General features: G+C 33.7%; 2 protein-coding genes and 1 pseudogene across 3 annotated transcripts; all 3 read right to left on the reverse strand.

Moving 5' to 3' along the window:
• Positions 1 to 4260: 4260 nt before the first annotated feature.
• LOC148554407 (pre-mRNA-splicing factor ATP-dependent RNA helicase DEAH7-like) lies at positions 4261 to 7089 on the reverse strand (annotated as a pseudogene). The gene is made up of 7 exons (XR_015886039.1): positions 6883 to 7089; positions 6622 to 6798; positions 6363 to 6434; positions 6095 to 6271; positions 5865 to 5926; positions 5623 to 5774; positions 4261 to 5538 (listed from the first exon to the last, which is right to left on the reverse strand). The product of XR_015886039.1 is annotated as a pre-mRNA-splicing factor ATP-dependent RNA helicase DEAH7-like (transcript).
• A 130-nt stretch (positions 7090 to 7219) lies between these two features.
• LOC148554408 (pre-mRNA-splicing factor ATP-dependent RNA helicase DEAH7-like) lies at positions 7220 to 9048 on the reverse strand. Its single transcript, XM_088491555.1, has 4 exons — positions 8895 to 9048; positions 8396 to 8510; positions 8118 to 8215; positions 7220 to 7780 (listed from the first exon to the last, which is right to left on the reverse strand). Coding segments are annotated over exons 1-4 (312 nt in total). The 5' UTR covers positions 8897 to 9048; the 3' UTR covers positions 7220 to 7683.
• Positions 9049 to 9506: 458 nt separating this feature from the next.
• On the reverse strand, positions 9507 to 12120 carry LOC148554409 (uncharacterized). The gene is made up of 4 exons (XM_088489499.1): positions 11966 to 12120; positions 11815 to 11869; positions 11602 to 11736; positions 9507 to 9778 (listed from the first exon to the last, which is right to left on the reverse strand). The coding sequence occupies exons 1-4, from the start codon at positions 12106 to 12108 to the stop codon at positions 9734 to 9736; spliced, it is 378 nt and encodes a 125-aa protein (XP_088345625.1). The 5' UTR covers positions 12109 to 12120; the 3' UTR covers positions 9507 to 9733.
• Positions 12121 to 13447: the final 1327 nt, after the last annotated feature.

A 13447-nucleotide genomic window follows, 5' to 3' on the forward strand; every position in this document is an offset into this window, starting at 1 on the left:
AATTTCAATAGTAATTTACATATATTACATACACATATTCATGAAATAATAAATTATTATTAATAAGAAATTTTTGTGTTTGGACTTATTGGGAGTCACCCAAATAGGTTATATTTTTTCTGATTTTGAAAAGAACAGCCCAAATACTTTTTTATTATCCTGTGTCAGTATAACCCAATTTTATTTTTTGGTAAAACTCCTGTAACCCAATTACATTAGAAAGGATTGGTATAAAAAACAAACTAGATTTTGGGTCGGATTTTAAATAGCCCAATTACATTATATTTTGTTACTTTGCAAATTTGAATATTTTTTTCTTTAGGCTAAACTCTTGAACCTTATTCAAATTTAATGGTCTACCATATTCAAATACAGATCCTTTTTCTGTACTTAGACAGTTAAACTACGTTATTTCATATGAATTTGAAAGCAATGTTTTCATGACTTCGTTCTTAAAAATACAATTCTCTTCCCTTAGACACATTCACATGAACTGCATGCAGTAATTACAACAACTGGTGACTAACAAATTCTCAGTTGGTTGATTCATATCCTAATTTATGACTGACATCGCTCTATATATAAATATAGAAATATGTTTAAAATTTTTTGTCTCTAATATATATATTAAGTAGCATTAAAGCAAGCTTTGACTCTTTTGTCCAAATTCAAGAGCATCTTAACTTCTTTCAAATTCCAATATTGATTTACATATATTATATACACATATTCATGAAATAATAAATTTTTTTAATAATAAGCTTTTTACTTTTTGTTTTATTTTTCTTCTAGCTATTTTGTTTTTAATTTTTTGGTTAGATTTTCTAACTATTTGTTATCTTGTTAACTTTTGGGTAATGTGGGATGAGATTTACTAAGTGACCTTACAAACCCTAAATTTAAATAATTTTAATTGTTTTAATAATTTGTGTTTGGGCTTATTAGGAGTCACCGAAACAGATTTATATTTTTTCTGGTATGAAAAGAACAGCTCAAATACTTCTTTATTATCCTGAACCAGTTTTATTACATCTAAGTCCTAAGATTTTTCTATAACCCAATTTTGTATTTTGGTAAAACACCCTGTAACCCAATTATATTAGAAAAGATTGGTATAAAAAATAAACTAGGTTTTGGATCAGATTTCAAATAGTCCAATTACATTATATTTTTGTTACTTTGCAAATTTAAATATTTTTTTTTTCTTTAGACTAAACCGTTGAACCTTATTTAAATCCAACAATCTACTGGCCTCAAATACAGATCTTTTTTCTGTACTTATACAGTTAAACTACGTTATTTCATATGAACCTGAAAGCATTGTTTTCATGACTTCGTTCTTAAAAACATGATTCTTTTCTCTTGAATTGCAACAACTGGTGACGAGCAAATTTTTAGTTGGTTGATTCATATCCTAATTCATAACTCACATCACCTCTATATATAAATATAGAAATATGTATGGAAGTTTTTGTATATATATATTAAGTAGCATCAAAGCAAGCTTTGACTTTTTTATCTAAATTCAAGAGCATCTTAGTTTCTTCTAAATTTCAATAGTGGTTTACATATATTATATACACATATTCATGAAATAATAAATTATTATTAATAAGAAGCTTTGTTATTTTTTGTTTTATTTTTTTCTGGCTATTTTGTTTTTATTTTTTGGTCAAGCTTTTCAGCTATTTGTTATCATGTTAACTTATGAGTGATGTGGAATGAGATCTGCTAAGTAACCTTATAAATTCTAAATTTGAATCATTTTAATTGTTTTTATAATTTGTATTTGGACTTATTGGGAGTCACCCAAATAGGTTATATTTTTTTTGGTATTGAAAAGAACAGTCTAAATGCCTCTTTATTATCCTGAGCCAGTTTTATTACATCTAAGTCCTAAGATTTTTTTATAACCTAATTTTATTTTTTGGTAAAACTCCTGTAACCTAATTACATTAGGAAGGATTGGTATAAAAAACAAACTAGGTTTTGAGTCGAATTTCAAATAGTCTAATTATATTATATTTTTGTTACTTTGTAAATTTGAATATTTTTTTTCTTTAGGCTAAATCCTTGAACCTTATTCAAACCCAATGGTCTACCAGCCTCAAATACAAATCTTTTTTCTGTACTTAGACAGTTAAACTACGTTATTTCATTTGAATTTAAAAGCAATGTTTCCATGACTTCGTTCTTAAAAATATGATCCTCTTCTCTTGGACACATTCACATGAATCCAATGCAGCAATTACAATAACTGGTGACTAACAAATTCTCAGTTGGTTGATTCATATCTTAATTTATGACTGATATCACCTCTATATATAAATATAGAAATATGTATAAAAGTTTGTCTTTAATATATATATATAGTGGCATTAACGCAAATTTTGACTCTTTTGTCTAAATTCAAGAACATCTTAACTTCTTTCAAATTCCAATAGTGGTTTATATATATTACATACATATATTCATGAAATAATAAATTATTATTAATAAGAAGCTTTGTTATTTTTTGTTTTATTTTCTTCCTAGCTATTTTGTTTTTTTTTTTTTTTGTCAAACTTTTCAACTATTTATTATCTTGTTAATTTATGGGTGATGTAGGATGAAATTTGTTAAGTGACCATACAAACTCTAAATTTGAATCATTTTAATTATTTTTATAATTTGTGTTTGGGCTGATTGAAAGTCACCCAAATAAGTTTATATTTTTTTGGTATTGAAAACAACAACCTAAAAATCTCTTTAGTTTTATTACATCTAAGTCTTAAGATTTTCCTATAACCTAATTTTATATTATTGGTAAAATTCTTATAACCCAATTACATTAAGAAAGATCGGTATAAAAAATAAACTAGATTTTGGGTCAGATTTCAAATATCCCAATTAATACCTCATTGGTATAACCAAAACTACTACTTTAACAAAAAAAAAAAAAAAATTTTTTGTTTTTTTTTTGTCAAACTTTTCAACTATTTGTTATCTTGTTAACTTATGGGTGATGTAGGATGAAATTTGCTAAGTGACCATACAAACTCTAAATTTGAATCATTTTAATTATTTTTATAATTTGTGTTTGGGCTGATTGAAAGTCACCTAAATAAGTTTATATTTTTTTGGTATTGAAAAGAACAACCTAAAAACCTCTTTAGTTTTATTACATCTAAGTCTTAAGATTTTTCTATAACCTAATTTTATATTATTGGTAAAATTCTTATAACCCAATTACATTAGGAAGGATCGGTATAAAAAATAAACTATATTTGGGTCGAATTTCAAATATCCCAATTAATTCCTCATTGGTATAACTAAAACTACTACTTTAACAAAAAAAAAATTACAAAATACAAGGTAAACCATTGTTATAAAAATTGGACCGGACTGGCCGATTCAACCGAAAAATCGGTAAACCGAATCCTATACCAATTTGGTGTTTAGACTGTACAAGGAATCGAACCGGTGCAAATCGGTCCGTAAAATTCTTATAACCCAATTACATTAGGAAGGATCGGTATAAAAAATAAACTAGATTTTGGGTCGAATTTCAAATATCCCAATTAATTCCTCATTGGTATAACTAAAACTACTACTTTAACAAAAAAAAAAAATTACAAAATACAAGGTAAACCATTGTTATAAAAATTGGACCGGACTGACCGATTCAACCGAAAAATCGATGAACCGAATCCTATACCAATTTGGTGTTTAGACTGTACAAGGAATCGAACTGGTGCAAACCGGTCCGACCGAACTATTGGGAGTGAAAATATTTCCAAAATGCTTGAGGTAAGGTTCGGACCCTTGCCCTCAAGGAAACAAAAACACTCTACAACCACCAGACCACTAAACTTCTTATTAAAATTTATGCAAATTATAATACATATAGATATTTTTCATCAAATAATTTATTTTAATTTAATTTATTTTTATTTTAATTATAAACTCACTTATCTTTTTATAATTATACAATATCTATTAATATTATTTTTTAATAAATATTTGTAGTATCTAATAGTATAATAGATATAAACTAATTAATAAATTATTAAAATTTAAAAATAATAGTTATTTTAATATAAAAACAAAATAAAAATATTTATGATAGTGTAAAAATAATAAAATATTTATTGTTCATATTTCATATTGTTTTAAAATAACTTGATATTTTTACAATGTTAGTAAAAATATGTATTTTAAATTTTAATTTTAAACTTTTAACTATTTTTTATTTTTTATTTACATAGGACCGGATCAACCGGTTCAACCAGTAACTCATCGGTTGAACCAGTGACCCATGCCATAGAGTGCGCTACTGGGGTGTAGATGACACGGCATCCCAGTCCGGCAGTTGACATACTCTCCAACACCCTTTAATCTTGCTGCATTGTAGAAGTATGCTGAGCAAATTGCTTTTCTGACTATGTCTGTATCAGGCCAACAGGTGGTTAGAGAGATCTTCAGTGTCTTGAGAATATCAAGCAGCTGGGATCTCACCTCTCTGGCCTTTCTTAGACCTTTAACATGCAAAAAATGATCATTACACCAGTCACCTCTGTAATCATGCTGTTTCCATTGCTGATAGACATTGTACAGGGTTAAGTGATCAGATTCTGGCACAAAAAATCTTTCGCGTGCAGCATCACTCTCCTCTGCTCGGTCCTTGGGTCTAAAGAAAACTGACGGTACTGAAAGCATGGAAACAATCGTCAGAACCTCCTCAAGGCACCCTAGCTGTTCACCCATCAAAAGCATCTTGGCAAGTGGAGGGTCCAGTGGAAACTCAACCATTTTCCAGCCAAGATCTGTTAAGGCACCCACATTGTTAACGGCACCCAATACCCACAACTGGTACATAGAATTGAGAATATTATCTTGCGGAGGTGGGTCCATGAAATCAAAATCAAGTAAATTATCAACTTTAAGAGATTTCAGCAACAAGACCACATTGCCGAGGTTAGTCCTTTGAATCTCAGGGACAGGGCTGGGCAACATTTCATTTAGGTAAGCACTCTCTGTGTACAGTCGACAACATGTACCAGGCCCAGCTCGACCAGCACGCTGATCAGCAGCAGCACGGCTGACGGGGAAGACTTGGAGAGCGTCCATTCCCATCCTTGGGTTATACACCTTCATTTTACCATAACCTGTGTCTATGACATAGAAGATACCATCCACAGTCAATGATGTCTCAGCGATGTTAGTGGCAACGATGCATTTTCGGGCTCCATCTTCAGCTCTCTGGAATATCTTAGCCTGCAATCAGCAGGAAGCTGAGAGTATATGGGTAGAATCAAGAGTTTAGGGAATGCTTTCTTTGAAGAAGAGACCATCTGCTCCATTCTTTCTGCAAGGGCGTAGCAAGCTGCCTCAATCTCATCTTGGCTAGTCATGAAGATAAGAATGTCACCTGGAGGACTAGTAATGTGAATCCTCATGGCCTGCTGCACTGCACCTTCAACATAATCTTCAACTGGAGTTTTCCTCCATAATGTAGTCGCAGGAAATGTTCTCCCAGGAATATGATAAATTGGCACACTGCAAGAATGCCCTAATTAGATCGTGAACCAACCAAAATGTGGAAAATGAGATATTAGACAAGATTGAGGAGCTGAAACTCACCTTCCGAAGAAATGTGAAAATTTCTGTGCATTCAGAGTTGCTGATGTGACAATCAACTTCAATCACGACGCCGAGCTACAACTTTCTTCAATATTCCAAAAAGAACATCCGTGTTTAATGATCTTTCATGGGCTTCATCCATGACAATAACCCTGCAATAGTTTCAGATACTAACGTTATTTTTTTTGCAGAAACACCATAAATGTCATTGTTGAGGGTGAATTTTCTCAATATTTTCGTACCGATACTTGTCTAGATCAGAGTCTTTGAGTGTTTCTCGTAGAAGAACCCCATCTGTCATGTACTGTAAAATTCAACCATTTTAGTTTAGAGTACATAGCAACAAAAGTTAATAATGTGTCCACATAACTAATGTATATGCTAGACTTGTGTATGCTCAAAGGATAAATACAATGAAAAGAAACCACACTCAATAGCACAATAGTTCCAGTGTCATAAAATAAGTGTTTACCTTTATAATGGTATTTGGCCCAGTCACATCCTCAAACCGTATAGCATAGCCAACCTTCTCACCCAGCTCTGTCTCCATCTCCTCACTGACTCTCTTGGCCACACTCATAGCTGCCACACGCCTGGGTTGGGTGCAACCTACTATACCTTTTATAGTGTAGCCATCCTCATGCAGATACTGTTCAGAAAACTCAAATGTCAAATTTCTGTCTTGATTGGACAAACATGATCATGTAAATAATTGAAAAGAAAAGAAAAGGACAATGCACCTGTGTCAATTGGGTTGTCTTTCCTGAGCCAGTTTCTCCAACCACTACCACAATCTGATTTTCTCGAATTACCTACACAAGTGTATATCAACAAATTATTGCAACATATATGAACCACTGGCTCTATTTGCTTCTCACTTTCTTCACAAGTGAGAGGGCAAAACGTTTTTGTGGGTACCACATTCAATTTTTAATATTAATCTCCCACTTTTTCTCTTAGTTGATTATGAGATACACATACAATAAAGAAAAAACCAACCTGTAATAGGTCATCTCGCACTGAAAAAATGGGCAGATATTGCCTTTGCTCTGCAATACTCTTTGACTTGGCAAGATCACTCACAGCCTCTTCCTTTTTCAAATGCTGTGAAAACTTAGCTTCTTCCTTAAAATCTATTTCACCCTGTTCACCCACTGTAGCAGTGTCTGCATCAATCTGCATTTGAAAGGATTTTAAAAAGGATAAGTCTTTATACACCAGTAAGAGAAAGCAAAGATCACAACTGTTCCAGAAGAATACCTGTTCTGCTGTCTTTTCAACACCTAAGATATCGCCAAGTTTTGAGCCTGCAAGCTCCCAAAAACGTTGGCGAGACTTATTTGAACTCTGTTTCTCACGTATTTCTCTGACCAGAGTAGATCCTTTACGAGAAATTATAGCCATGTCAGATGTTGGATCTTTTATTGGCATAATTGGCTCTGCCTGCTTAGTAAAGACAACTCTGCCATCAAGGAATGGAGGTTTTGTATCTGTAAATGTTGGTAAAAAATAATCAAAGAGGTGAATGCCATACAAACTGCATAAAACATCAATTAGCCAGATGAAGATTTACCATGCACCAGAAGAATAAAGTTGCGTTCTTCCTCATCATCAAACTCAGTCTAAACCTCTGTACCTCTAACGGCTCCTGATCTCAGCAGTTGTCTGTCCTCCCATTGAGCATTATCAGCTGTGAGCTGAGACAATTTCTTGCTCTGAGCAAGGGACATCTTGGTCCCATCTCTTCTAGTCTGTTATTTGTTAACAACTCCTGATTACTTTAACAAGATAACTAAATGCAAGTTGCTAAAATCAATGCACAATCCATGCTGCATATATAAGATATATAACACGGTGTATAGAACATCTTCATATGTGACATTTCAGTTTTAATATGTATCAGTTCTACTTATGACAAGGAAGTGAGGAACTATCTTTAATTTATCCAAGAAAAATTTGCAAGTAACAAGAAGCTCTGTGTATAACGGTTTGCAGCAAATATTAGTTTACATTATAATTAGAATTCTTAATGTTTAGTTATTTAGCAGTCTTTTGGCAAGCTCAGCCTCTTTTTTTTGAAAGGTAGCCTCGTCTCCAAGAAAAAAGGGATGAGTTATCTCCACCATCGAACATTGTGCTACCTTCCTCTCTATCATACCTACACAAAGATAATCTTAATCAGATTGATGTATTATACATCAAAAAGTGAAAGTTTGAAAATTACACAATATATGTTAAGGCTTAAAAGGTCATCTATAACTTCAACCCTATCAGAAGGTCAAACTTGTATGATGTGTCAAAATCTCAAATTTTGGATCTTTTCAAAGAACTAAAATTTTAACCTAAATTTGACCGAGCACGTATTATAGAAGACAAGCATAGAAAAGGAACCAAATTATTTTCCAAGAACTTAACACCACACATGTCAAATACAAGGATTTAACACAACCTCAAAATGGATACTTCTCAAAATGAAGTTTAATTATCATAATTACCATGCCCGGTCAGCATCATATTCCATCTCTGCGCGCATGCTTTCAGTAATCTCATACTTGTGTTCTTCGCCAAACTCGGACTTATCAGTCACTTCATCCTGAACACATGACAAGATGTACATGCATATTATTAGAAACGACCATAATGAAACCATGGAACCTTTCTAGACATTTTGTTAGTGATCAGCTTAAAATCATCTATTTAAAGTATCTCAGATCAATTATCAACTAAACAAGGGCAAAACAGATATTATTAAGCACAAAATAAGGCTCCTTACTTTCAAAATTGTCAACATGTTGCAGTCTTCTGCTACCACTTCTGGACTCATCTCTGTGATGCCTCCTCTCATTCCTATAATTCTCCCTTTCATATCCAGAAGGTGAAGCAGGGACCTTCAAAGTTGAAATATCATAACGAGACATGCAGCAAAACTTCAAAATAAATTTTAATTGAACAAGAATTGCTAACTGATGAAAGCAACAGTAAGAAGTGATATAATACTGAGCAGTGAAAATGTAGGAACACTTATTTTGGACAGAAAAATATTGTATTGATTATTTATTGGAGAGATTAACAAAAGCAATCATTGGCATATTCAATAATGACTAAAAATATTCTTCATAAAACAAATATACATTCAAGGGTCAGTTTCACAAAAAATATACTAGGCACTAGGACAACATCATGACAAACTAAATATTTCTCCTAAAAGAGCAAAAGGAATAGGGCCATGAAATATGAAAGCGAAAACCCAGAGAAAGAGAGAATAATCTTACATCAGAACCCGATGCTCCTTTGAACGAGTCCCATATGAATCACCATCATGTGAATCCCTTGGTTATCTTTCACCACCAAATTCATTACCACCTACATCATAATTCCTCTATTATCCACTCCATTCCTTCAGCAATTGCTCGTACACCAGTCACCATATCATCAACCGTATCACTTTACTCGCGTCCACGAGACGCTCTTTGGGTCTTGTCCACACCGAACAGTTGATATTAAGGTGATCAGTCTTAATATCTAAAGTCCAGTGCTTCAAATCTCTAAAGGTAATGCTCATGAACATTTATGCTATATATGTCAAGAAGACATCCTAAATAGCATGTACACACAGCCAGAGTATGCTCAGAAGTATAGTCAGTCTATTCCCCAGGCTCTACGGGAACGAACTGCTCTGATACAATAATGTAACACCCTACCACACAAAGTCTTATGCTTAAGTCATAAAGCTGAGGTGGCAAGGTATTACGACCTCTAAAAGTAATAATAGTTGAAAGAAATTTTATCTAGAAGCCTGTGAAGAAAAGTTAAGCAAAGCGTTAACTAGAAAATCGCATCACTCACGTAAGCGATAAATATGAGAGAAGAAATCCAAAGATACATATAGCAAGGCTTCTGACTCGGCTTGCGAAGCTAGAACCGGCCAAAGCAAATAAGTATATACATACATATATATAAGAGAATCCCAAAATGACCCAAAGTAGAAAATGACAACCTGTTTCTCCGAGTCAACCTCTAAGAGGGACAAACATAAAATACAAGGTAGAGAATCTATATACATACATAAATATAAACAAAATACGTCTCCGAGCCCCAAAAGTTCTTCGCTTCACCCGAGTCTCCAGAATACAGAGTGGTGCTTCTCAACCTGAATCTGAAAAACAACAATATTGTATGGAATGAAAACCGGAAATTCTTAGTATGGTTAAGGTGCCCACATATATAATAAATAAGGTCCCGGGAAAGTCAAAGGCAATCTTAGAACTCCGACGCTCTTGATTATAAAACTTAAAGAATTCAAATACAAAAGCCATAATCAGGGTGGTCCACTAAGGTTCTCCATTCTAACTCAACTCTCACTAAAACCCTCAATTATTCTCCTTCCTTAACTTCCCTCTAAAATACCAGAAGATCCACACAGGCAAACAAAGCAAACAAAGTAAATGCAAGTAGAATACAGATACAACAAATAGAACATATAGCAGTTAAGCATGAAATAACAAGTAGGCAATCCCAAGAAAGTAAACCAAAGCAAACAGACAAATCCATATGATGCATGCCTTTCCTACTAGCCGTGAGCTCACGCATCGGTTACTTTGTCAGAACCCGACACATCTGGTAGCTAACCCAGATATTTGTCTCTAGGTTGCGCATCTCCAAGAGGATCATAAACGAAGGAGAGTACCTTTCCACATCGAATGAGTGTGCCTTTCCACCTTCTCCTGGAGGAGATACGAAGGAGTGTGTCTTTCTACATCGAAGGAGTGTGCCTTTTCACCTTCACCACACCCTCATCACGACAAGAGAGGGAACTTCCATCCTCAACTTGCCATCCGAATACATTTTCAAGTTAAAACGCAAGCGGGATCACACCCAGACCTTGCCATCTCAACCGTTTCGGCCACACACACATCTCGACCATTATGGCCACACACAGTCATCTCAAATCTCATCATATATCATTATCATTTCCTTACATTCATTCTTTATAGCCATAGTTTATCATGGTCTCATACATACACCTCATATCATCGCAATCTGTACCTAATTCATCATTTAAGATTATTACTTCACCCTCAAGTTATCACATTTTCCTAACTTCAGCTCATTACTAGACTTACTACTATAGTTTAGGCTAAAAGAATGAAAACGGAGGTTTAGAAGTTTGAAATTAGGCTTGGAAACATAAAATACAATTTTGCTGAAATAGGTACGCGTGGGTCACGCGTACGCGTCGATACGCGTTTAGGCCAAGACGCGTACGCATCCCCTGATTACGCGTACGCATGTAAACCAGGCAGTAGTATTTGTCCGTGAAGGGGGTATATGCGTACGCAAAAATTCCATGTCACGCGTACGCGTGGACATGCGTTTTTCCAAAAATTTCACTAAGTTTCAAAAGCTGCAGATTTTCAGTTTTTAACTTCAAACTTCCGACGCGCATAACTTTTTCGTTTTGAATCCTTTTTCTTCCGTTCTTTAAACGGCGTAAACTTCACGGACCCAATTTTTATATAAAATAAATTTAAAATCATTTGGAGGGTTGGAAGCCAAATTATAGCTCGCCAAAATTTGACCAAAAACTAATTTTTCACCAAATTCAAAACCTCAATTTTCTCAAAGAACAACTTCACTCCAACTTACCATACCCCTAATTCATCAATACAGTACACCTTCCTTAACACCACAACAACCATCACATGTTATCATACCTTAATTTCATTTAACAATATCATACATCAATCCTTCAAATGCATCAATTAAATCATGGTATACTTATTCTAAGCATAGACATTCATGTCATAAAACCAACAATCATCAATTCAACATCCATCCAACAACACCAAATCCATATCACAATTCTATTCAAGGTTACTAAGTATTAAATATACTCATATATTTCAACCTATCCTATGGTCATCTAGCATAAGTTTTCACAAAACATTATATATTAAATATGTGAAACCTAAACCATACCTTGGCCGAATTCTCCCCTAAGCTCGGAACGCCACAAATGACCACCGTTCCATAAAACCCAAAGCTCCGAATATTTCCAAACAGAAAATTTAGCTTCCAACTCCACAAATTTGCCACCAATACATATAATTTCATCTAATATCATATAAACACCACTAAATCAATATAGGGTTTGCTATATACACAATTTCACAAGGTTTAAAGATTCCTCACCTTACCCACAGGGAATTGGGACAAGGCCCAGTGATTCCGCACTACTTGAGCACACCTAACATCATTAAATCACAAAATCTCAAAGCCCAAGAACCTAACATTTTCGAATTTAAGGAGAGAGATATTGGGAGAGAAAAAGCTGATTCCTTACCAAATTGTTGGGTGGGTTTCGTAGAGGATTCCGAGACAAACACGTGACCGCTGACGGCTCGTTAATCGAAGCTCCGGATCGAAAGTTATGGCGGAATGAAGTTTGAGTGAGGATTTGGGGTATTTCACTTGTGTTCTTCTCATTTCCCTTTGCTTTCATCGTATTTCTCTTATTTGGGAAAGAAGAAGAGCTGATCCTCTTATGTATTGTGGGCTTAGGTTGGCCTTGGGCCCATTCTGGGCTCGGTTAGGTCCGTTTGGCTCAATTTTGGGCTAAATTCTTTGAAATTAGTGTCAAAATTTTTGTTTTAATTTTCTCTATCATATTAAATTATAAAATTTTATTTTTTTATTTATTTGATTAATAATTAATTTATTAGTTAATTATTCACTAATTACTCGAAGTTTACATTCATATCCTTTTTTATAATTATTTATCTAAAAATAATTTTAAATAATATAATTTAAACAATATTTAATTTTAATCACTAGTAAAATTAGTTATAGGTGATGTTTTAGAACCAGATCGCCTACACATTTAATTTCCTCAATCAAGCAACTGAAGCTATTTCTTTCCAAGAGCATGAAGCAAAGCAATAAGAAAAGGTGAATGCTTCACAAAAGCTTCAACTAGAACCAACAAATGCCTCTTAACTCTTTCAGGATCTATGGAATCGGCTTTTATTCTTTGCTTTATCCCATATGTTGGAAGATTGGCATTCATATAGACTGTTATTGTATTATCTAAATTATTTTTTTATTAGTTTAATGTTGATGATAATTAATTATAATAGAAGTACATAAAGTTAACTACATGTTAGTGAGTAAGATAGTTATAGAGTTAGATATAATTTACTGTTCAATTTTTAGAGGAATTAATTAACTCTCTCAGGTCTACTAAGGGTGTATGTTATATAAACTAGCTAGGCCCAAGTTCTTTGAGTGATATAATTCATTTCAGTCATTACTCCTTCTCTGTTCTCTCTCTATTCTCTTTTATGCTTCTTGGTACAACCCTAATATAGTATCAAGAGCCTGAATTCTCATAAAATTTTTTCATTCTTCCCGTAATCATCTATTCTTCTCTTTGTTCTTCAATATCTGTATTTGTATTTCCTTCATCATTTTTCATTAATGGCGTTAATTCTTGCTGACAATTTTAACAAAGTTTCCCTGGTTCCTCTAATTGATAAATTGGCGAAAAATAATTTTTCTAGTTGGTCTCAACAAGTTCTTCTCACGATTGAGCTTCTTGAGTTGCAAGATCATCTCGATGGATCTAAAGTCCCTTCAAGATTTAGTATTGATGCCGAAAAAGTCGCAAACACTGAATCGCAAACTTTCAAGGAATGGAAGAAGAAGGATATTGCCCTTCTCACTTGGATTCTTGCCTCAATTTCCGATTTGTTCAAGAACAGAATTGTTCAATGCACCTAGTTTTATGAGGCATGGATCATCATTCAGTCCTACTTCACTACCACAT

Source organism: Arachis ipaensis, chromosome B6 (assembly GCF_059453495.1).
Source record: "Arachis ipaensis isolate K30076 ecotype BB chromosome B6, ASM5945349v1, whole genome shotgun sequence".
Taxonomy (NCBI): domain Eukaryota; kingdom Viridiplantae; phylum Streptophyta; class Magnoliopsida; order Fabales; family Fabaceae; genus Arachis; species Arachis ipaensis.